Source organism: Alligator mississippiensis, chromosome 5 (assembly GCF_030867095.1).
Source record: "Alligator mississippiensis isolate rAllMis1 chromosome 5, rAllMis1, whole genome shotgun sequence".
Taxonomy (NCBI): domain Eukaryota; kingdom Metazoa; phylum Chordata; order Crocodylia; family Alligatoridae; genus Alligator; species Alligator mississippiensis.
In genome coordinates, this window is record NC_081828.1 from 69,460,543 (window position 1) to 69,486,138 (window position 25,596).

General features: G+C 40.7%; 1 protein-coding gene across 1 annotated transcript in view; it reads left to right on the forward strand.

The window, feature by feature from the left end:
- The window catches only part of VAV3 (vav guanine nucleotide exchange factor 3), a 318,958-nt gene that overhangs the window by 274,545 nt on the left and 18,817 nt on the right, over nucleotides 1–25,596 (forward strand). The window contains exons 21-24 of the mRNA XM_019479355.2: nucleotides 11,232–11,297; nucleotides 19,828–19,862; nucleotides 22,653–22,769; nucleotides 24,263–24,350. Of these exons, the coding sequence (XP_019334900.1) occupies nucleotides 11,232–11,297; nucleotides 19,828–19,862; nucleotides 22,653–22,769; nucleotides 24,263–24,350 (306 nt within the window). The remainder of the gene's footprint in view (nucleotides 1–11,231; nucleotides 11,298–19,827; nucleotides 19,863–22,652; nucleotides 22,770–24,262; nucleotides 24,351–25,596) is intronic.

Consider the following 25,596-nt stretch of genomic DNA (forward strand, 5'->3'; position numbering starts at 1 on the left):
TTCTTTAAGCAGCGCATTTTAGATCGGTAGGGAACAATACACATATTCACCCTTTGGTGGGGTGGGGAGGCAAATCTTAGACCAGATTCTGCCATTTTGTGTGCCAGTCTGTGTGCTGAACTTCTGTTCTGTTACAGCTATAGACTGGTTTCTGATCACTTACGCTGGTAAAAGTGTAATGTGTACCTGGCCAGGATGAGTGATATTTCAGGCTAGCCCATTTTGTGGAAAGAGGTACCTAAAATTATTTAACAATCTGAGAGGAAGCCACCTGGATGTGACAAAGATTCCCTTGCTGTACCTGTGAGGTCCAGTATAAGGATAGTGGAGCTGAGGCTTGCAAAGATAATGAGTTATCTCAGAGCAAACTTTGGTCTGTTCCTTTGGACAATTAGTGGGACAGTGGGGAGAAACTTGGGGCTTTAGGAGCACCCTGTAGACAAGTTTGACCACTACTACAGCTGGTTCAACATCTATTGGAAGAGAGTTGTTGTGGGTCTCAAATAAGGAGGCATCTCAGTTATATGTCCCATTGCCTGGTCCTATTTATTAATAAAACTCTGTGTTATTGGAAGGAATGTTTATTAATGTGTAAACTTATTTTGTGCATGCAGAAGGGAGTAAACACTTTAAGATGCAACTTCAAAGGATTTGTCAGTTCATAAACAGGTTGCAGATCAGTTTAGTGTTTTCAGACCACACACTGGGACTTAAGGACAGGTAAAGGAAAAAGAACGTAAACACCTTGTTACCAGTGGGAGAACATTTTTCACAAAACAGCCACTCCATCTGTGACCTCACTGTCCTTGTCCTTAAAGGAAACCTGCACAGTACTTTCAAAAGATGAGTCTGGGAATAAAAACTGCAGATTTGCTGGACACTAAAAAAAACATGGATTCACCAGAGACATTGGTTTTATGATGTATTTCAATTAATCTCTTCCTCTGCCAAGTCCTTTTCACTTCACAGGTGATATAGCTGTCAACTTCTCTTTCAAGTGTTCAAACAGATTAATGTAATTAGGTTTGAGTGAGAACAATTATTCTAACTTAGCTTAGACCAGGGGAGGGCAATTACTTGGGCCTAGGGAGTTTTGATGAGTGGTAACTGGTCAGGTCAGCATCCTCTTGGTCCCCATACTGCCCCGCACTGCAATGACTCACCAAAGTTCCCTATGTGGGATGGGGCTGCAGGCAGGTGGGGAGCAGTGTTTGCGAGCAGGCCGAGTGGGTAGAAGCTAGCTGGGAGCTGGAGCTAGAGCCCCACGCGCTGGGGCAGGAGCTACAAGCTGGCTGAAGCTTCCTCCACCCAGAGCAGTATAGCAGGAGGAAGAGCCATTGCTGGAGGTGAGGGGGGCTGAGCAGCACCCGGGAAGCTGTAGCTGCACTGTGAGCAGCCGTGCTGGAAGTTGCGCACATTGGCTCAGATTGGAGCTGGTAGGCTTGGGCTGGGGTGCTGCACAGACTCCCCTGGGCTCGGCTCAACCCCATGCAGAGCACTGTGGGGGCAACCATGGGCTGGATCCAGTCAATTTGTTTAGCATGCTCCAGCAGACTTGCAGCAGACTTGATTAATCATGTTTGTTCTGACACATACTAATTAGCACACGTTAGGGCACAGCTCTGTTATGTGTATAGATGTCCAAAGTGTGTATATATACAACTTTAAGTGATACATTGCCTAGTTAGAGAATGTAATAGTTTGGGGTAAGATGCTGTTGTTTTATGGGTAATATATAGTTCCATGTAGAATTCTGTGTGAATTCTGATAGACATTAAGGTATAGGTAGAATTACACTGTCAGTAGAGGTTTCTTGGTTTTTTCCCTGTTAGAATGCCATTTTAAATGGGATTTATTCAATCCAGGTTTTACTTATGTCTGCCATCAGAGCATGAATGTGGGGGAGAGAAGGATGATGAGGTTTGGTTTATTTTAATTTTTATTTATTTTTGCTAATTTTTTTTGCTTTAATTTTTGTAGCATGATCACTTCTAATAATAACAATAGATATAACATAGAAAAGCTAGGTCTGAACACTGTAGTTATAATTACAGCCCATTGGATTTTTGTATTTTGTGGAAAATATACTTTAAAAAAAATCAGCAACTTTATTTAATAATCTTTACTTTCTTCCTACCAAAATGAAAAGTTAATTTTAAAAATCTTTTTCTTTCAGTTTATCACTTTTCCATTGCAGCTTTCCATTTCTCTTTCATTTCTCTTGCTCCACCACTTTCATTAGAAAAATTGAACAGTGAGAGAAAAATTATAGTGGAAAAAAATCACAAAATTATTAATTTTTAGTTTAATAAAAAATGGGAATTAAAAACCAAACTCATTCCTTTGTGAAAATTATAAAGATAAAGAGCAAAAAGGTGTGGAGGAAAGGTAAAAAATGGCTCTTTAAAAAAAATTGTTTTAAAAATGATGAACTATATTAAATAAATGAAAAAATCCATTCCTTTTCAAAACTTACCCAAGAAAGCTGCTTTGAGACATTCAGGATTTTCTCAAGAAATTTTTTCTGTCTTTTGACTAGCTCTCATTTTGACACTGACTTTGTCTCACTAAATCTGCAGAAAGATTTAACAGTTTTTCCAGCAGAGGATGATATTAATTTAGTCCAGGCCAGAAAATGAAATGGAATGGGGAAGAACCTAGGAATGATTTTTCAGCTATCTGTAGTTCTAGCTCTGCATGAATCCACTGAATTTAATGGGTATGGCATATCTAAACCTCAGGCAGCACTCTGGAAATTTAGGGCTACTACGTATAACAGCTTCAGGAAACATCCCTCATTAAAAAAGGCACAGGAGTAATGAATCAGTCTCTCCTCTCACTGACAAGTGTCATTGAAGAAAGCATACTGAAGTGGTTCATTGGCACTTCATTCACTTGATGTATTCTATTGTATAATTTCTTTGGTGATTCAATCCAGACCTTTTCTGGAGCATTTGGAATGGCATTAAATCTTTTGTTGGAGGGAAATAAATTGCATACTTATCACATGAGAATTAACAAGGACACATGGAGTAGAAAAAAATTATTAAAAAATGTGAGGTACAGTGGCATGAAAAATTCACTGTTAATCATGATGGACTGGTAGGTATGCTATCAATACTGAAACCATCAGTTGCATACCTGACAGTTTGCTGTATGGTTTCATGTACAGGGTGACATGGGGCCTTGAGAGGTTTAACAGTATTTCGAGCAATAATTAACAATCTAGTATTCTGAACACAATCAGGAGTGAACATAAAGTTATCCAAATCAGTTCTATAATTAGCAAAGGATTTTAAAAATGAACAGCTTTTTTCAGCCAGTGTGCAATTTAAATTAATGCAACAAATTTTGATGATTTTTGTGGATTTTAAACTCTTGCAATTAACTCATACAGTCAAAGCTTTTATTTAGAAGTAGAAAGATTGCTGGAGGCAGTTTAGTATATGCCATGCTCATGCTAATTACCTGCAATGTATAGAAAAAACTTATATTGACTATATATAAGTTTGGAATTGGCTTGAGATGACCATCACAAAGTTATCTCCTCACCTTCATGGCTGACCAAATGGATGAAGGAGAAGGCTTTATAAAATATGCACATAACCATACTCTTTGCCCCTAGTCTGATGTAATGGGCTTAGCCAACTACTTTACTTTTTTTTTTTAACATGTGGAGTGTTTGCTTAATGTTTTTTTAGAGTTAGCAAAGCTATTACTCATTACCCTCCTCCATCTCAACAACGCAGCACTTTTCTGTTGCTGAGAAAAAGAAATAGCATAGGACCAGTGCTCCCATACTGCAAAGGGAGAATAGAGAATCCTTCTTAATGGCAATGCTATACCTCAGCTCTCAAATAATGTGGATCTAGTTGTCCCTATGAGTGCTGAACCATGATTAGCTGAGGGTGCAGAATTTACAGCAGAGTTTTAAAGTAAGTCTAAAAAATGTTATAGGAGGTGATAAATACTGCCCTCAAACATCTTCCAACTGACATATTCAAAGGTCTTTCTTTATAATGCTAGTGTCCCCCTTTGAGTTAAGGGACACTGTTTCTAATGTACAGAGAAGGAAATTGCTGTATTAAGAGTTGCAGAATTGTTACATAACACTGACAAGATCCAGAAACAGAACTTGGCATGTTTCGACTCCCTGTGCTTCTTATTGCCTAACGTCTGTTTTAGGCTAAGTGCCTTGTTTGAAATTTTACAACAGAGGAATTTACTTATTTATTTATTGGAGAAGTGGTGACTTCTTAGTAACTTCTTAGTAACATTACAAGGTTGCTTTGGCACTTCTAACTACATTTTACACTAATCTTAATTTGTTGAGACACTTCTTGCATAGTAACGTGAATACAAAGATGTCCATTCACATGATATCCTGCTACTTTTCATTGAAATGCATGAGTGACCAGTGCCCTCCATATCATTCTTTTTGCTTACAGTGCCACTTGCTTGTTACACACAGAATACCTAGGCCCTGTCACATTACAGGTATTGTGCAATTAGCTGGTTAATTCCACAATTACCTTGAGACCAGCTACATGGGCAAAGTACTTAGCATGACATAAAAAGCTCCAGCCAGCTATAAAGTTAGACCTCAAAAATGTGTCCTAACTTTATAACTGGCTGCTATTAAGCTTTAATTTGCATGTGTGCCAGGGTCTCCCCTGTGGCTGGGAGCCCTGTCATCTGATGGGGATCTAAATCAGAGGGGTGTACCATGACCAGCTGAGGCTGGGAGTCTCTCAACTAAGGGGACTCTCAGCCCTAGTAGCTGCAGACACTGGGTCCCAGCAGCCATGGAGTGCAGTTGTGATCTCCCAGCCCTGAGCGTCTGTGGAGCTCCTGGAGCTGAGAGATCACAGCTACTGCAGTTTTTCCACTTTGGGGGCTCCCTGCAACTCCAGGGCCGGAAGAGTTCAGCTGCCATGACCTCCCAGCCTTGGGGCTATATGAAATCCCCAGGGTTGGGAGATCTCAGCAGCTGAGTCTCCCAGTCTCAGAAGCGCATGAAGCCCCCAGGGCTGGGAGACTGTAGCTGCCATGATCTCTCAGCCTCCAGAGTGTGTGAAACCCCTGGGGTTGGGAGACTGCAGCTGCCACAATCTCTCAGCCCAAGGGATTTCATGTAGTTCCCAGGCTGGGAGATTGTGGCTTCTGCACCTTCCAGCTGTGGGATCCATGGAGTGCCTCTGCATCTGGGAGCCCCTCAACTGTGGGATCTAATGAACAGTCCAACAATCATGCTTCCTGCCATGCCTGTGTGGTATGTCAAGAGGTAGATTGTGTGGATCACACTTTAGATCCCATTGTGTCTTTACCTGAACCCATAAAGGGGCCGGCCTAGGGAGAGCAAGCACAAAGATGTATTCATATTGTACCAATTTAAGGCTATTGGTATAACATAAACTATTTTTTCCTTTTTAGGTACATCTGTTAGAGATTGGGAAGTGGCTTTTGCTCTGTGAAAACTAAAGTGCAATACATGCTAGCCATAAACATGTTCCACATTAAATGTGGAATCCTGGAGCATCTTCCTGGGGTGTCTGGAGAACGTGAGCAGCTCTGGGCTGCCAGTACTCTTGCACTCTAAAGCAAACAGATGTCCACTGCTAAATAGCAGCACAAATTGGTACTACCTTTGTCATGGCCAAATTTGTGGCATTTTATGGTCCATGGACATTAGTTTGCTTGGCCTTTATGCCACCATAAAAAGCTTAGGTATTTATTACAGACCTGAATTTTATTGATGATTTGAAAGAGGTTATGCTTTGATACATTTTCATGGGACTGTCTATATTTGCATTCTTGTATAAATTCCTATAATTAAATGTGGAACAGTATTGTGGCTGGTTTGCCATTTTATTGTGCCATAAATTGCTTGCATGTGTGGTGTGTTACAATTTATGGTGTGATTAATGGAGTAATTAATTACGTTAGGTCAGGAGTCTCTCATTTAGAGATTGCAGTGTTGTGTAGACATGCAAGAACAAGATTTAACTTAATTAACACTGACTAGGAATAGATGTCACTAAATGAAGTGGATCAGCTGTGCCAGGATGCATCTCAGCACAGCTGATTTGCTTCATTGGGCAAAACACATATTGCTCATTATTCCACTCATTGATGCTGCAGGACAAAAATCAGTGTGTTCTCCCAGGGCTTGAGGGCCCTGGTTCTGTTTTCTCCAGGAATTCCCATGCAGGATCAAGGCTCTTTGGGTATATGTTGATATATTTTATTAGACCAACTAAATAGTTGGAAAAATTGTTCTTTGTGAGCTTTCAAGCACAGACACCCTTCTTCAGGCCTACATCTGAAGAAGGGTGTTTGTGCCTGAAAGCTTCAAAAGAACAATTTTCCCAACTATTCAGTTGGTCTAATAAAAGATATCACATTTGCCCAAAGAATCTTGTCTTCCTATGTTCTTAGACCAGTACGGCTACAACCAACAACCCCCATGCCCAGGCCCCTCAAGCCCTGGGGGCACCTACCTAGCTCTACCTGGGGTGCATCTCTGTCGCCTGGGGTGCATCTCTGTAAGAGGGAAAAGCTGGATGGATGTTCCTGGGGCTTGAAGGGCCTAATCCTGTGCAGAAATTCCTGCAGTGTACAGGACTGAACTGCCCCCAAGGTCCCAGAGAACCTGCTTGGGGTGTCTGGAGAGCATGGGCAACTCTGGGTTGCTGGAAGTACTTACACCGTAAAGCAAACAGACATCTGCTACTAGATAGCAGTGGAAATTCATGCCATCTTTGTCATGGCCACATTTGGCATGACAAGGGGCATGGACATTAGTTTTCTTGGCCTTTGTGCCACCATAAAATGCTAAGTACTTAGGTATTTATTATGGACCTGAATTTTATTGAAAGAGATCATCCTTTGATATAATATCATGGGATTGTCTATTTTAACATTCTTCTATAAACTCCTGTAATTCAAGGATTTGTTCTTAAGCTCATTGGACTTTGATCCTGGTCTTTAATTCTATTGTCATTTACATGTGCTACCCACATAGTAAGAAATGGTATCATGTCTCAATGCTTTCTTTTGCTTTATATAAATATTCCTTTATAAAAAATATTTAGAGTTGGGTATTTGACCAGTCAAATAAAGTTTGGTCAATTGACTGGTCAAATATCGGTCAAAAATTGTAAGAAATTGCCAACAGGTTTAAATAATACACAGAAAAAACCCACAATTTTTTTCATTAAGAAGTATGTAAAAAAAAAATTAAAATCCTATTTTTGTCAAGAGAACTACAAAAAATTTTAGTTTTTTGTAAAATTTCTATAATCTTTGACCTGTCAAAAAAATACAGTTAATTGGCCGATCAGTTGACCAGTTTGCCAACCCTAGAATAGTGTCAAGTAATGCTAGTGTATGAATACTTGCTAAGTTGTATGTGCTGGACGGGTGCATGGGGGTCTGGTCTTGCACATCATTAATCCTATGAGCAAATGTTATTAATATTCACTACAATTTAATTAATTATTTGAATAAGTTCAGCAGTTTGAGTAAGGGTCCTCTAGACTGGGCCCTGATTAAAAGAACTCACTCGCAGTTTGACACTGGTTTACTTTGGGTTGTAAGTAGAATATATAAAGTTATATAAACATAGCAGCCAGCCTAAACTTAGGTAGCAATAGGGGAGGAGGAGGAGTTATTTAATATTGATTCAGAGATCCAAAAGTTTATTTCTTTTGCCCCACATTGGACTCTCTCACTATCCCTCTCTCTTTCTCTGTTTTTTAAATGTGCATAATTATCTGATGTATTATGTCCTACCCCTTCCATTTTCCCCTATCTTATTTTTCTACTCATTTTTGTGTATCTATAGAAAATGACAGTAACAGTGGTCATTGCCTGTGTGCAAAAAATTGGACTGCAGTCTCCCCATGAAAGTACTGCACTCATTGAATGTGCTTAGGAAACCACAATTCAAAAACATTTTCAGTTTTTCACAAGCATTCGTTATTTTTGCCTTTCTGCAGCCAGTTTCACCTTATTCTAAACTGCTAAATTCTGGTTTGTGCAATGGCATCAAGGTTCAATTATATATGATATTGAAGGAACAGGTAGTCCAAACGTAAAAAGAGGTGGCATTAAACCTGTTCTGAAGCACTGAAACATAGCAAAAGAAAAAGTTGTTCAAACATAAAGTAAAAAAATAAATTTCATGTTAGTTATTATAGCACCAGTGTTGCTAGATGTCAATAGTATTCAGATCTTATTAAAAATATGTTGCTTAAGTTCTTTTGAAAATCCTGGTAAGTGAGTATATTAGTGTTTCTCAACCTTTTTTGGACTTGAGGTATCCCTCGGAAGATGCTAACCCATAGCTTTCACTAATTCTTTGACTCAGGATAAATAATGGAGTAATTTTTCTATAGCAGAGAACTGCGAAGGACCACAATAGGCCAGAATATTTTTGATACTATAGATTCCTGTTTGAAATATCGGGGCTTATCTCGTGAATCACATTTAGGTATTTGCACACTTAACAGTGCTAGAGCACCCTGCTTGAGAATCACTGGACTATATGGAACTTGAAGTGTCTAAAAGTCTTAAAATGTGGCGGAAGGTGCCTAAATATGGACTGGATTGTCTTGTTTGAGAGAGAACTGACCTAACGTTTTTAAATATTATTATGTCCTGTTGTGAAAGGGACTGTAAGATATGGTCATAGTTGTGCAGTTTAATAGATCTGAAAGACATTTTAAGCCTCCCTACCTTCAGCAACAGTGCATTGATAAATGCGGGTGTGAGAGAGACAACCTGCCCAAATTGCAGTGCTTTATTGGATACTTTACCCTTGGTCACGAGGATCCCAAAGAGTTGGGACGAACTGCTCAGAATGTATGTAGAAATAAAAGGAGCTTTGCCAGTTGAAAGGGAAAGGTAATTCTTCCAAGTATTCAAAAATGTACGAGCAAGTATATATATAGGTGAGATATGTAGCTCTTGTACCATTTCTGCGGTGTGTACATACTCTGAAGATCCATTCATTGCTAACCTAGTGGGGCCTACTATGTCCATGGGATTTGCAATTGGCAGCAATTGAAATTGGTAGGAATCCCACTAGCAGAGGCAACTGGTGAGTGAGGCAATCCAACCATCTCTTCTTTTATTTTCAGCATGGCCAACATTTAGCCCCTATCCCAAGACTTTCTAGATGGTTATGGAACCTAGGGCTAAACAAGCCAGGTGGATTGTCTTAAACTGAATTTTCCTGTTCTGCATGTTGTTAGGATTTAATTTCCAGTCTGCTTGTGATATGGACTCATTAAAATCTTTGTCTGGTTAAAACATCTTTGGTTTGTTTAAAACAGTGATTATCAGGGGCAGATCCAGGGGTTTCACTAGCACAGTTGTACCCCTCTTCTACTATGTAGCTCACTTGTCAGTGGCTCTGGTGCTGACTGCACCACTTCAGTAGCTGATGGGGCTTTTTTGAGTCCCTAAAGCAGGTAAGAATCCTGTGCTCTTGGCACCCCATGCAGCTGCTTCCCGAAGCTGGTGTCCCCAAGTCAGATGGGAACAGCAGTGACAGTAAGCAGGTTCCCCACAGAAAAAAATATTTAACAAGGTATATGCCATTGGCAAGGTATATGCCTGTTGGAGAGTGGGAATGGGAGGGGAAGAAAGGGGAGGTGCCACTGAGCACCAGAGAGGAGGGAGTGCTGAGAGTGGAAGGGAGGGGAAAATTCTCATCTGCTTTGGGAACTCAAAAAAAAAGTCCCTGGCTGCTGTACCCATGGCACAGTCTGTCTCCTCCTGTGGCACTGTTTGGAGCTTCCACATTTGCCCATTTCGAAGTCCTGGTTCCACCTATGGTGATTATCAACCAGGGTGCTGCAGAACTATAGTGTGCTGTGAGATCCTTTCAAAGGTGCCACAAAATATTAGTGCTGTTAGCTGTGCAAACACCTACACAATTCACAAAATAAACTCAGAGATTTCAAATAGGAATTTATATATTGAAAACATTCTGATCTGTTGTGGTCTTTCTAAGTTCTTTGCAGAATTGCTCTGTTATTTTTAAGAAGAGCTGTTAAGAAGAGTTGCTCTGTTATTTTTCCATAGTCAAAAAAGGAGTGAAAGCTAAGTACAAGCATTTTGCAAGGGTTACCTTGAGTCTAAAGAGGTGGGGAACCAATGCTTAAACGCTAAATAGCTGTTATGGGGCCCAGGACAAAACTTGCCTCAGGTAGTTTTGAGTAGAAGCCTTAAATTTTTGGTTACACAACTAATGCAGCTTTTAAACTGACAGTATTTAAGTGGATCATCTGGCAATTTGAATTCAAGCTGATATTAGAAACAGTTTTGTTGGTACAGTGAAGATGGGAGGATGGTGATGGGGTTGAAGGATAACTTGTAGTAGCATTAATTAGAATGATGTTTGTTAATACACCTTATATCTATAAGGGAGAAATAAGACATAAAACCTCATCTCTCTTCCCACGGTCTATTACTAATTATTTAAAGCTCTGAAACAATATGTATCTGAATATCAAAATGAAATATTTGCAGTGCATGGTAGTTATACGTTCAAGTGCTTTTGTCATTCCAAGACCACAGAATTATTATTTCTATTCATTGTTGAGGAAACTGGCTAACAGGATACATCTACCAGGCTTAATGCAACTTGGGTATGAGAGAACTTTTCTTCACTGCAAAGTTAACTTGATTTATAATTCAAGAGCAGCTCTTGGCTCAAATCCCATCTACATGCAACAAACCTTACATGTGTGTGGAAGTGTGAACTGCTCAGTCACAGGCTTCTACTTGAGTTAGCACAAGTCTTCAGCTGCTAGCTAACCGGCTCTGTGGGGTAACCCAATGCAGCTCAAATGTTAATTTGTAGCAGGCCTGCTCTTGTTGGATCTATGCCAACTGGAGTTAATTTAGTTATGGAAAACCAGAGTCGACTCTTCCATGAAAACACTGGTCAGTTGGTGGCAAAGATGAGAATTCTAACCCAGAACTCCTGAATCCCTGTCCCACCTGCTCTATGCAGACTTCTCATGTATAATCATCTGTAATCATTACTTAATTTACAAAAATCAAGAAATTACTACCTAACAAACTTCAGTTGGCACATTACATTCATTTACTACGTTTGCTTAAATGAAACATTCTACATTCACTGTTATCTGGAATACATACTGTCCTCTCTTATCATGGGATTTTTTTCTCTTTTTTTTGTTTTTGCCTATTTTTAGGGTAGAAATCTAGCTACAGGAGAGCTTGGCTTCTTTCCAAGTGATGCGGTAAAACCTAGCCCATGTGTAAGTAAAAATGTCTAATTCTGTTTGTCATTGTAATTGTTTCCTCAAGAACTTTCATAAGAAAGTTGCCTGGCTTATTCCAGGGTTTTATTAATCTTGCCTTGCGGGAATCATATTTCTAGTTGCTCTGTGTTTGCATGGTACGTTCAATATTGTTTAAATATAACTTTCTAATGCTCTTGGTTATTGGATTGAAATTGTAGGTATTAAAAAAAGTGCTCCAGAGACAGATTTAACTTTTGGGAATTTAATAAATTAAATTGTCTAAAGAGTTTTCACATAAATACTCACAGATTATGGAACAAATACATTGTGTGTGAAAGTTGTTTCTTTTTTTAACAATGAGGTGAGAATGCTGTGGTTCTAATCTATTCCCCAGTCACTTCTGGTTACAGAGAGAGATTATGTTATAAATAGTAAGTTTAGAAAACCTGTAAAAGTAAAAAGGAGTAAAAAACAAAAAACTTTCCCTTAATCCAGAACAAGAATTCAAAACCAAAAAAGACCTCTCAATCCAAATGCCTTCTTCATGGATTCCCTGTAGACTCTGACTTGCTTTTTTATACATTACAAAGATATCATCAAACTATTAAAATCTACAGCAGAAAGATAACAATAAGAGTGATTACTTTATAATATTCACTCACAATGTTTTGGTCATAAGTGTGGTTTTTCTTATTGTATTGTGCAATAACCTCTAACAAGTCACTTCTTATCTTATTCCAGTGAAATTCATAGAGTTAATTGGCATAAAACTAGAATTATGCAATGGCAAATTACCCTGCTTATTTTGCTGCAACACTGCTTTAATTTGTTTCACCATTAAATACAACTTTATTAATACATCTACTTTGAATACAACATTTAAGATATTGTCATTCTGGTATAGTAACTGACTTGAGTCAGCTTTAATAGACACATTTTGATATACTATGATAAATCTGTAAGGCTCAGGTCATTCCTTAGCTCCAGCAAACAATCTTTATGTTAGTCATAAATGATATGTATGTTTTATAATAGATCTTGAGACATCTTTTACAATTCATAATCTCAGAAATCAGTTTGCAAGGGCCAAGCATTTTTAAAATTTTAAGGTCAGTTAAATTGAGTGACAGCACAGCTCCCTAACAAAGATAGATAGGATTCCGCTGACTTAGGGCCTCGTTATACATTACACTGTGAGCTGCTCAGACGTTATCTGTGTTGCTGCTAGCTTGAATTTAGAGCAGTCATATGTTCAGGCCAACAGGGGTCTGGATGACTGAAAGGTAAGAATCCCCCACCACACTTCTGCCCCTGCGGCTTCTCCTTGCCCCCCCCTTGTGGTTGTCCATGCTCTGTCCTGGAGCAGCAAGAAAGGGTTAACCTGCCTTTTGGAAGTACTAAAGCACAGTGCACTATGGGTGGTTATTGTGCCGTGTGCATGGTGCACAGTTAGATTTCACTGCTACATCGCTGTAGTGGTGCACTATGCCAGGGGAGCACGCTACAGTGACATAGCTGGCAATCACATGTAAACCCATGGGATCACTACGTTGCCATAGCGTGCCATATGGTGATGTAGCACATCGCTATGTCACCGTAGGGCCACATGTAGATGCGCCCGTTGCGTATAAAAGCTGTTGTAGTTGTGTGGTACATGATCAGTGATATATGGTGTTATGGCAGGTGCTTCATCATTTTGGCAATAACTACCATAAACATAGAGTCCCACTGTAAATACTGTAGCAGTTTTTTAAAGGCAAAACTAGCTCATTTGCAGGGGGCATCACAATAGTTTTCAAGTGGGAGGCTTGTACAGTTAAAAACAAAAATAAACAAAAAAATTCACTCTTCTGTTAAGGCTGATAAGGCAATGTGAATATTACTGTCTATTGACATAGCTTTCTGCTAAATTTAGATAGATACTATTAAATAGAGGATTGAAAATAACATGATTTTACAGCACGAATAAATATTATTCGTGAAATGTTAGTATCTGGAGGCATGATCTGACCAGAAAGATAAATTGATGCTTCACCACTGTTAACCTGGAAGGGTAAAATATAAACATCTTATTATGACAAATGATGCAGTTAAAGATACTGAAACATCGATCAGATTTTCAGCATGCTATAAGTTTTATTATTATTATTAAGTATAACAATCTTTACAACCAGCCAATATAAAAATGCCTAGAAACAGCATAAAATACATATATCAAAAGACTTTAGGACTGACTATTGAATGAAAAACTGCTGAACTCCAGAATATTTATATTCCAGTCTCCTCTTAGCTATACCTATAAACACTTTCTTCTTTTTGCAATATGTAGTGTATGTCAGCAGACATTTTCTATGCCATCTGAATAATATTAGGTTCTTACTGCCTTTCCTTCAGTTTTCTTGCTGTTGTTGATATCTTTGGATGTATAGTACAATTTCTAGTATAATATTTGATATTTTGCTCTTACTAGCAATGGGCGGTTTTATTGTAGAGCTCAACACATTCAGGATTAATGAAAAGGATAAATGTTTGTCATTGTTCTAACCACATAAAATCTACATGCTCTGCTATAATGAATGGATCACATCAGGTTTGAATTTTCAGTTCCATCCAAATATAAGATTACATGCCATCTTGACAAGAGGATGCTTGCTTTTCTAACTGTCCACTAACATTCTGACAGTTCGCTGTGTTTGCATACTGTGTGCCAAATGACTTGCACTACTGCTAGGAAAATATTAAGAATTTTAAAATGCAATAAGCTAAGAAAATTAAAGAAATATTTCACAACTTGTAAAACCTGGTTTAACATGCATTATTTCTTTCCTTGAATTTTCCTTTAGCGGCATTAGGGAGTTCTAGCTGCCAGCTCTGGATCTGGCTACAATCCTGCATGCTTGATTTGGCTGCCGAGGGGGCCCTGCATGCCAGCCCCAACACGTGCTGATGTGATCTAGCGCACAAGGCCATATCATCCAGTCAAGGGGCTCCCCATGGCTCTGCAAATTCAATGGTGAGGGACTGGCAGTTAATGCTAGTACTGCTCCCTTGCCACTGAATTTCCAGCCCTATAGGGAGCCCAACTGACTAGATGATGTAGCTTTGCAGGCCCAAGGTCTAGAACTTTTGTTGTTGGGAGAAATGCTTGAGCCCTCTCAACTAGTACTTTTACCATTGGTAACAACAATTACAGCTGTTTTCTTTCTGGTAGAGTGGTATTAATTTACCTACCATCAGGGCTGTCCCTGGGGTGCTGTCCCTGGGGTGGTGCAAATCAGGGCAACCACCCTGGGCCCCACACTTTGCGGGGGCACTGCAGAGCTGGGCACAGAGGCTGCGGCTGTAGCTTAGCCCTTCTTTTAGCCCTCCTGCCTGCCAGGTGGGTTGGACAGCTCTTGCTTGTTCTGGCCGGCAATTCTGTCTGCCACCCGTCCCGCTGCATCTGGTTTGCCAGGGCTTTCACTCCCTGGCATAAGTGTGCTGTGGGGCAGGGAGGGGAGCCCTGCACATGCTGCTTTGACCCAGGCCCTGTGCCCTGATGGGATCATCTCTGCCTACCATAAATCTTCTGTTTGCTTCTCTGCTGGTCAGGAGTATGTGTAGGGATACATGAAAATGTGTAACCCATGAAACTGAAGCCCCTGTGCCTTATTTTGCTTAAATATTGTTATAAATGTACAGTACATGTCTTGAATTAATTAAAGCTATTGTGCTTTTGAATAGTCTATTTTGCTAGGGACAGAAGTTACACATAAACTGGTTTAAGTGGTCAGAAACTGGTTTAAACCTATAACAGAACAAAAGTTCAGTGCACATAAACCAGTTTCAAAATGTCAGAGCCTGGTTTGAGAGAAATCTGGTTGAATGTAGTATCAGGTCAAATCCCGGCATTTGAGATCAAATCAGTTTATGGAACTTCCGGTGTGGGTGCTGTGCTGCGAGTGAGAGCAGGGTAGACAGAGCTGCTGCAGCCTGCGTGGGGCGAATGGTGGACCAGCTTCCCCCTTGCTGGTCCTGTGACAGGGGCAAGGACATGGCCAGATACCATACCAGCCTGAGCCAAAGTGGGCAGGGAGGGGGTTTATCCCCCGCTCTGTCCCTTTTCCCCCCCAGGGAACCCCAACTGGGGTCTCCCAGGCCAGGGGTGAGAGGTGGAGGCAGCAGGTGGGGCTGGCTGACCCTGGCTGTGGTCCCCAGGGGGAAAAAGGAATGGAGGAGGGAATAAACTCCCCTCCCTGCCCGCTTTGCTTCAGGGGGCCATGCCAGCTGGCTGCTGGCTATGCCCCTGTCCCTGCTGCTGCAGCAGTGAATGGGGAGCAACACCGACACAGGCTGCTGTGCCCTGGCTAGGCAGACCCTGGCTGAGGTCTGTGCTGGTGGGACAAGGCAAGGAAGGGAAAATTAAATCCCCTCCTTCCCCCCATTTGCTTGAGGCTTTTGCTAGGGCTGGCCATGCCTCCTGCTGCTCCAATGGCAAGGGTGGGGGTGGGAAATTCCTGACAAGGACTGCTTTGCCCTGACCTGCAGACCCTGCCTGGGGTCCTGGAGGGAGGGGGGAATAAACCCCTTCCCTTCCCCCTTCACCTTACCTCAGGGAGCCATGCCAGGCCAGTGCCTGGCCATGCCCCCACCCCTGCTGTTACAGCAGCAAGGGGGCCCTGACACAGGCTGCTCCACCCCAGCCAGGTAGACCCTGGCTCGGGTCCATGCTGGTGGGGCAGAGGATGGAGGGGGGAATTAAAGCCCCTTCTAACTCCATTTACCTCATGATGCCCCCAGCTGCTCGAGTCGTGAGGGTGGGGTGGGAAATGCCAGCAGGGGCTGCTTGCCCCCTCCCCTCTGGGCACACCCTGGCTGGAGTCCGTGCAGGCCAGGGTGGGAGTTAGACCCCTCCCCAATTAGAGTTGTGCAAAGCTTCGGTAGCCGATTCGATTCAGAGGAGATTTGGCCCGATTCGGTGGCCGAATCTCTGAATCGAATTGGGAGACCCATTAACAGGTCAAAATCAAATTGGAAGCCACCAAATTGATTCGGAAATGTTCAGCGCAGATTCGGAGATTTGGCCATAGACTAAACAGGCGGCAGGTCTCAACCACGCTGGACACAGCTGCCTCCAGCTGGTAAGTCTGTTGTGGTGGGGGGAGGGAAGAGGCATCGGGGGTGAAGATCAATGTCTCCACAGCAGGGGAGGGATTGGGGCTGGGGCTGGGACAAGCTGCCCAGCCGGGGCAGGGGGGGGTGCAAGCCGGGGCGGGGGGGGTGCAAGACTTGGGAAGAGGAACTCCTGCCACTGTGCGCCACCACACGTCTGCAGTCCAGGAGGACATGGGAGTGGGCGTGTGGCCCTGGATATGCACAGGGTGGGCTAGGCCAGGCTGCACGCTGGGAATGAGCTGTGCCTGCATCATGCCCTCTTCCCCTCCCCTGCCCCAGCTGGACAAGTGGCAGCAGGGCATAGCCTCTGCTCCCAGTGCCTTCCACTGCCCACCTGGAGCACATCCAGGCCCAACCTGCCCTGTGCAGATCCGGCAGCACATGCCCACTCCCATGCTCTCTCAGACCAGTGGCGGGAACCCCATGCCTCTGCCTACCCTGGCTGGCCAGATTGTCCTAGCCCCAGCCCCAATCCCTCTCTTGCTGTGGGGGCATTGATCTGCGCCCCCCCACACGCCCCTTCCCTCCCCCTTCCACATACCACAACAGACTTACCAACTGGAGGCAGCTGTGTCCAGTGTGGCTGAGGACTGCTGTCTGTTTAGTCTATGGCTGAATGGGTGCTGAATCTTTGAATCTGATTTGGCCAAATTGAATCGGGACAGTGACTCGAATCACCAAATCAAATCACTGTCCCTCTGAATCAGCCAACTCGAATACTTGCTGCTTTGCATAGGCCTATTCCCAGTTGTACTTGGCCTGCCAGGGTTTGGTCATGCCCCCTCAGCCCAGCTTCCCTGCAGCTGAGGGCTCGCTCTAGCAGCCTGAATCACTGCAGGCATGTGTCTGCATTTTTGGAATCAAAAGTCAATGTCTGTTCATTTGCCAATCAGTTCAATCTATGCAGGTTAGACTAACCTGCAAGGATAGAACCAATTCAGGCTTAGGCTTTTTAAATGTAGCCTTTATGTACTCCAGTCTGCTTTCCTTCTTTTGTTCTTAAAAGTATATTATGACACAAGATTACCAGTAATTCTTAATCTTTCTGTATTTCATGGAACCTGTTCCATTGTTTTGGTTAAATCTGCATTACCTTCTTTTTTTTTTTTCCTTCTTCAAGACTCCGTGTAGCTTAATGATTGCTTTTAACATCTTCCTAGGTGGGAGATTTATTATTATGCAAGTGAATAGGTTGAATAGAACCCTTTAAACTATTGACTTATACTAGTGTCTCCTCTATGCTTTGGGGACAGTACATTTTTTGTTATAATACAGTACACAATTATAGGCTCAGATACATTGAGGTAAGAGTAATAGGTTGGTTATCTGTCAAAATGTTAGGCAAGAAAAATTAATGAGGGGTCATTCTATGATATGATAAGGGCAGTAAAGAGAGCTTAATTTATGAACATGAACCCTCCTTTTTGGATGACAGTGGTTGAAAATAAGTTGTTCTAGTGCAGGTTTGGCAGTTCAAATTAGCCAAATGCTTACTGAACTGAAGAGCCCCAGGAGTTTTGATGTCTTGAGAGCCAAGAAACTTAAACAGAAATTTTGGTGCGAAACAAGGAAACATGACAGCCTAATGCCTAATTTTTTTCCCTCTAGCAAGCTTTGGCAAGCAAAAGCTGAGAATAGATGCACAGATACATCACAGATCAGCAAGCAGTTGGAATTGATATAATGTTCAGAATAAGCATTTTGTGTAGCTCTAGTATTGTCTTTTTACACAACCCAACAACCTTAGAATACGTTAGTAAAATTGTAATAGTTCTTTCTTTTTCTCCTCTTTGGATAATATTTTTTGGATAATTTGGGTTCAGCTGAATTTTACATGCTCAAAAACTTTTTTTCAGGAATTTTTAGGTTTGGGTATGTGTTGTCTCTTGTGGCAGGCTGAAAATAAAAATACTTCTATATATATCTCCTCTCAATGCAGACTGTCCATTTGCTTCTGACATAAAGGCTTGTTTTAATTGTTGTTTCTAAACTTCTTCCTCTTCATTTTTTTCTTTAAATTTGCCTGTCAGCACTTCAGCAACACTACTGGAGTACACAGCAATTGCAATGATGCCTGATCTGCTAAAATCTTTCATCCTACTTGACCTTTGCTACTTAAACTGCAGACTCAAGCATGTGCAGATTGCTGCTAACTACCTTTCCACAAACTTGAAGTAGTTTGATCAAATCAGCTCCATCCATTTCAGGATCAGGTTCAAACTTGCCTACTGAGACCTTGCTTCAGCAAAAGACTTATGCACATCTTTTAGCTCATGAATCAATAGGACTATGCATGAATTTAAATGTAGGCACATGTTGAAATTTGTAGCTGAATTGGGGTGGGAGTCATGAAGATTTCATAGATCACAAATCAAAGCAAATGCTACTAATAACTTTTTCTATTAAATATCAGAAAATAGTTCTTTGGGTTTGTTGAAAGTAATGTAAAATAAACCTTGGTTTCCTATATAAGGCTAACTGTTGCTTGTAGTGGTCAAAACAAAAATAAAAAAGCAACATTAACAAAAACAAAACCACAGTTACCATGTTGTGGGATATGGAGACACCCAATGCCCATTAATTATTTTGTATTAAAAGAATAGCTGTATTCTGAAGTATTTCAGATAGGAGTGTGGGATAGCCATAAGAGAATGCTGACATTATGGGATCCCATCTATAATAATGAGAGAGAGAAAGAGAGAATCAATCTTCATCCTAATTATGTTTGATTGCAGTTTGTATTTTAAATTATGTACAAATTAAAACAGTTGATCTTCAATATACATGCTGATTTAAATCCAAGTACAAATTTAAAGCTTATTAGAATCAAGTCATAAAAGTACATCAGAAATCTGTTTATTCCTGTTAACTATCTCAAGAGATCATACAACATGCCTCATAGCTGACAATCTTTTCAAAGCAATCTAATTCAAAACACAGTTAGTGAGTTAACTGCATTATTGTACACTTAGCTGCAAATTTTAATGATGCTTTTTAACAGTGTGTATCATTAGACAAGTATTTTGTAGGTCATTGAGTGAATGTATTGCTAAAATAGATTTCAGTTCATTTGAAAAAATGTCCAGGGTTTGTAGCACTTGTCAGTCAGAGATTTAAAAAAACCCCCCAAAATCAGCAACAACAAAAATGTATTTTTAAATATTATTTTCCAAGCAATATAGAATAGTCTCACTCTATTAATTAGTTCAGTAGAAATGGTGAATGAATTAATTCAGTAGACCCAACTGACTGATCTGACTCTTTTCTCCATTTTTCTAGTTTGTTAATATGGGGTATTTGGAATTTCAATTAATGCCTCCTAAATGTGTGTCCGTTAAGGAAAGAAAAATCATTCTTTAATTTTATTCTGTGATTTCTTTTCACGTTCTAGGTGCCGAAACCAGTTGACTACTCTTGCCAACTATGGTGAGTCCTGGATTAGCTTCACAAAAATAGTATTGAAATAAACAGTCATAGAAAAGGTGCATACAATTGTTTGCCACACCCGACCTATGTTCATGAAGCTTACTTTAAGCTTCATGAACACAGACTGGAAGTGGCACATGCATCTGTTTGTTGTTCCTGGGAGCCATGTGGGGAAATGGTGTAAGTAAATTGGGGTTGGAGGAAGGGCTAGTGGGTTGGGGAGTGGGAGGAGGGGGTTGGCAGAATTGCGGGAGGTTGGTGGGCCCACAACGGAGGTTGCCTGGTCAGGGGTGGGGGAAGGTTGGGGAGCTAAAAATAGGCCAGCCAAGGTTGGCGGGGGCATGGGAATGGTGCAGACCCAGGGCTGCAGTAAGTGGCTGGGTTTTTCCAGCCCTGGGGCTGCAGTGCAAACTTGTACAGGCACTCGCGAGATCAGGTTAACCTAAACTTGATCTAAGTTAGTGTACCTCCTTAGGGGAACTAATTTAGATTGGGTGTGCCATTTGTTGGTGATTTAAGCCATCTTCACATCTGTACAATTGGGCATTTAGATCAACCTAACCCTGGTTAGGTCAATCTAAATGTGATACTGGTATGTACCCAAAGGCAACAGTGTTTTATAGCTATCTACTAGTAATTTATATTGTTTCATCCATTCTAGGATTCTGTTTAGTGGCTGGGGAAAACAAAACCAAGTATGCACTGTCTAAAAGCATTTCTCATATAAAGTCCTTAATGATTTTGACATTTTGTTTACAAGTCTGTGTCTACACAGTCCAAGTCTGAGAGGTTTTTGAAGTGGTGTAATAAAAGATCAGTACAACACAGAGCGTGCAAGTTGATTTTACATGAGATGATAGAAATTAACAGAGTGAAATATGCTTTGTTTTGTGGAAAATTTTGCAGTTCCCTCAAACAAAAAATTTCAGCAATCAGTAGTGATGGAAATGAACAAATATATCAACTCACTGCAAGTGTACAGTTTATGTGGGGCGTGGTACAGTGTGAAATTTTTGCATGGGAGTTAATTTCACCTTAAAATAAAATAAGGGACTGATTCTGCTCTCAAACTAATTTATCACTTTCATGTAGTTACTCCTGATTTACACAAGTTTTATAGCAACTGGGATGAGACCCCCTGATCCAAATAATACCCCCATTTGTATCTAATTGAATAAATTACAGTTCTAGTATCCGTTCTTCAATGTTATAATTGAGGTTATATCCAATTAAAGACAATTTTTTTCCTAAAAGTTTGTAATTTAAAATGAAAAGTATCTTTTAGACTGAATATTGCCTAAACTCTCAACCTGAGAAGATGTTTTTATGACTAATTCAAAGACACATCAGAGATTTTCTACTGTTAAATAAGTTTTATCTCTTATGATAATTAAATATCTTTAATAATAATAATGTGACTAGTATGAAAAATATATACCACTAAAGTAAAAGGTTACTATACTATAGTAATGTGAGATTTTATAGCTGCTATAAGGTGTTGCCATTTTAGAAATATATTTTGCAAGGTACTGTTCTTTGCAATTATCTACTTCAAAAAATAAAGCTTGGCAATTATATCATGTTAATAAATTAACCAGTGCACATTATTCTCTAAGTTAAACTTTTAAATTATTGTAAATGAGTGGTGCTCAACCTTTTTGACCCATGGACCTGATGGGCTGTGCCTGATCCTTCTGTGCACCAGATCCTGCAGGGTCTCTAGCTGGCTGCACAAAAGGAGAGAGGGGGCAGCTTGGCCCAGTTCAGCCACGTAGTGGGAGAGGACATGGCCTGGCTCCATCTGGCTGTGCAAGGGTCACGGCTCAGGTCCACCCAGCCCCACCACATGGGTTTTGGCAGTGAGGGGTGTTAGTATTAACTGCCTCTGCTTCCCTGCCGCCAAATTTCTCAATCCCTGGTGAGTCCTGTGGGCCAGATTCCAAGGCTCCACAGGCTGCATTCGGCCTACAGGATTGAGGTTAAACACCTCTGCTGTAAACAGCCAGCTGCAGGCAACCCATTCTGGAGCCACACTCAAGCTGGTTGTGTTGAGTAAGGCGAAGCATCTATGCAGACTGGAGTGCAGAGATTGTGACATAATTATTTCTCTTGGGTTTTGGTCTGACTTCTCAGACCTAGGTTGAAATAGACTTTTTATATAACTTGCTGGGGTTTAACCTGTCCATTAAATTTGCCATAAATTTCAACCTGCAAAGAAAATAGGTTAACTATGAATGAAAGGAAAAGGTTTAGGCAGGCAGGGTTCTTTGAGCAGATGTGATATCTTTTATTAGCTGGTCTAATAAAAGATATCACATTTACTCGAAGAACCTTGCCTGCCTATGTCCTTAGACCAACACGGATACAACCAAAAACCCAGGAAAAAGTTTATTTGTTTACAAAATTCATGTATTAATAATTCAGAGAGTGTTATTACATATGACTGTCAGGAAAGCACTTTTGTATGTGCTTAAGTGCTGTAGACATCTACAGTCATTCTGTATATGAATTAATTTGCACAAGTGCTTCCTTCCATAAGGATGTGCTTAAATGCTTTTCTGAATAGGGACCGTGGTTTTCTGTACCAGAAGGTGGCAGATGCCGTTGCATATTTTCTGGGTATGCTGAATTTTCACAATCCCAAAATGGATTTCATTTACCAGTAGTATTTTGGTGTAACCTTTAATCACAATCTCATGTACAATATTGGAACTGTAAATTGCATATTTAATACACCCACAGCACATATTTGAAGAAGACCTAATATGTATTTGTTTTTCTCTGGCACAGGTTTGCAGGAGCCATGGAAAGATTGCAAGCGGAGACTGAGCTCACCAACAGGGTAAATAGCACTTACCTGGTGCGGCATAGAACCAAAGAATCAGGAGAATATGCAATTAGCATTAAGTAAGTGGGATGAGCATTTTTATAGAAATAGAATTTCTGTTGTCATTGATGCTGAAATGTTTGCAATCAGTAAAGAACATTATACATCTCATTGCAGCTTGTGTAATCACTTATTATTTTGGTTTTAGGAAATTTGCTCTCTCTCTTCCTTGTTCCCTAGTCTTTTTATGTATTTTTCTTTAGACAGTTATTGTGGCTTGACAAGGGGTCTTTCCTTTTGTTTGCTTGGCCTTTATGTTGCCATAAAATGTTTATGGTAGTATGAAGGTGCCATTTGTTTCCACCCGCAGATGAGAGCGCGGGGACCTAAGTGGCTGATCTAGATTGCTTCTGAGCATATGCAGTACCCAAGTCTAGGCATATAAGGCACTTTTCAGGCCAAAATGAATGGCCTAATCAGATCTAATAAATTATTCAGTTTGAATGTGGGTGTCTAAGCAGTTTTGTGGGGTCAATTTGGATCTTTCCTTGTGATTGATATGCCTAAATTTCATGCAAATCCTGCTTTGGTTTAATAAAGGTCATTTAGGACCTGGTCTTTAGGCCTTGGAGAAACTAAAATATACCCTATAGTTTAGATATTTTTTGTTATTCTGATTTTAATTATCCTGGGGTAGATAGGAGATGTCTATTACTGTACCTTGCCAGTATGTGGCAAGGGAGCACTTTTTGCATATAGCTAGAGTCATAGAAAAGTAGAGTTGGAAGGGGCCTCTGGAGGTCATCTAGTCCAATCCCCTGCTTGAAGCAGGTTTGTCCCCATCTAAAACCGTCCCATTCAAGCCTTTGTCTGACCTGTTCCTAACCCTACACAATCAACTTTCTCCCTCAACTACAAGGCACCAAAAGCAATTTAACTTGCCACAGGTACAGCAGGGTGACAAGGACTTGTCAGTATCCCACTGCCGCAGGAGTTGTTAAAATGCATTTGAGTGACTATCCTGGGGTGGAAGTGGACAGACAAAACCTTAACTGGTGTCAATTACAATGGTGTATGTTTATCTTTGTTTTTTTTTCCCCCCACATACATGGCTGTGCTGGATTGGATGGAATTACCCCAGGTTTAGGATTATTATCTGTCCAGTTTAGGGTATTCCTTTTAAACCAGTGAAAAAGTTTTTAGTCTGTCTGGGGTCTTATGTATAAAACATTTCAGTAACGTATGGGTAAACAAGTCTTATCAGCGGAAATTATTATGAGGGTCTTGTTTGTTTCCATATTGATTCTCAATATGAACTTGAAAGCAAGCAATATACAGGATCTCCTCATTAGAACTTACTGGTAGTTGGGATTTTTCTGAATTCAGACTGCATCTTCAGCTATGCCCTAATAAATATATTTGGTTAATTAGATGTCAACTTTGTATTGGCATGAATATACATTTTGTCTTAAGAATTTATTCATGTAGTGTTATTGGGGCATGCCCTTAGGTAGTTATTGATCTCCACTGATTAAAAACACATTTATATTCATAAGTTATTCATTGCCCACAGGTACAATAATGAAGTGAAACACATCAAGATTTTAACAAGAGATGGCCTTTTTCACATTACAGAACATAGGAAATTTAAAAATTTAATGGTAAGCATTGATTAGGTTTTTTTTCCCCCCCTCAACATGCAACTCCCATGTAAATACTCCCATTGAACTATATGCTGGTTCATCAGCTTTGAAGAAATACCCTTCTAGCCCCTAACATCTATGGATCTAGGCTGAAAGACTGGCAGAATCATGTTCATCATTCCCACTGAGGACGCTTTTATATATTTGTGAGGCAAAGATTTTTTAGGGTGGTGTCTTCTATTGGGCCAACTGCATAGTTGAAGTATGAATGTCTTGCATTCAAAAGCTTGTCTGACTCTATCCCAACTCTGTCTCTCACAGTTCCTGGACCATCATAGCTACAACATCACTCTAACACTACCATTTGTATATTTGTGGTGTTCAGCCTTTGTGACAACGATGTATGCTTAAAAGTATATTCGGGGCCAAATTGTGCCTTATGCAATGGTATGCAAGAAAGGAGACTGCAAGAATCCTGAACAGGGACCAATAACTAATGACATCTCTGAACTGTTTTAGGACTGGACACTACCCCTGTAGGCTAGGTACAAACATTCAGGGAGATTAGGGAAAGATTAGATCACATTAAAAATGGCCACCAAATCTAACTTAGTTTGTCCAGGTACACTAGATAGGTGGATCTAAGTGCGAACTGTACAGAAGTTCAGGACAGTTAGATCAGTCTAAAAGTGGCCAACCTGATCTAAGTTAACTCTGCCTCTGAGGTAGTCTAATTTAGATTGGGTTGGGAATTTTTAGACTGATCTAACCATCCTGAACTTCTGTACAGTTCCCAGTGCAGCCCCAGGGCTGGGAAAGCCCAGCCGCTGGCCCCAGCCCCAGGGGTACTCAGCTTTGATTGCAACCCTCTCTCCTCCCTGAATGTCTGTACATGCCTGTAGTGTCCCTTTTCATACTAATATAAGTAACATTTCATACCAATACCACATCTCTCCATATCTGTTGAGAGATATAACAGTGGCTATGCTCTGCCTATGGCTTCTGTAAGAGTTTTTTTACGTACCATTCCTACATGTTGGCCAGTGCCTGTCAGGTACAATCTAATGTTTAGGGTGTGTCTACCTTAATAGGATGGTTTATTTTTCTCTTGTTTTGCTACAACTTCTCCTGCTCATATAGTGAGCGTACTAGACTCAAAAGGGCCTCCAGGTAGTTGCTGGCATTTTCAGTTGTGTGTTGTCTAACCTTGTTCAGATCAGATGTACAAGATATGGTATGTAAAATGCTGGCTGTGCTGTGTCAG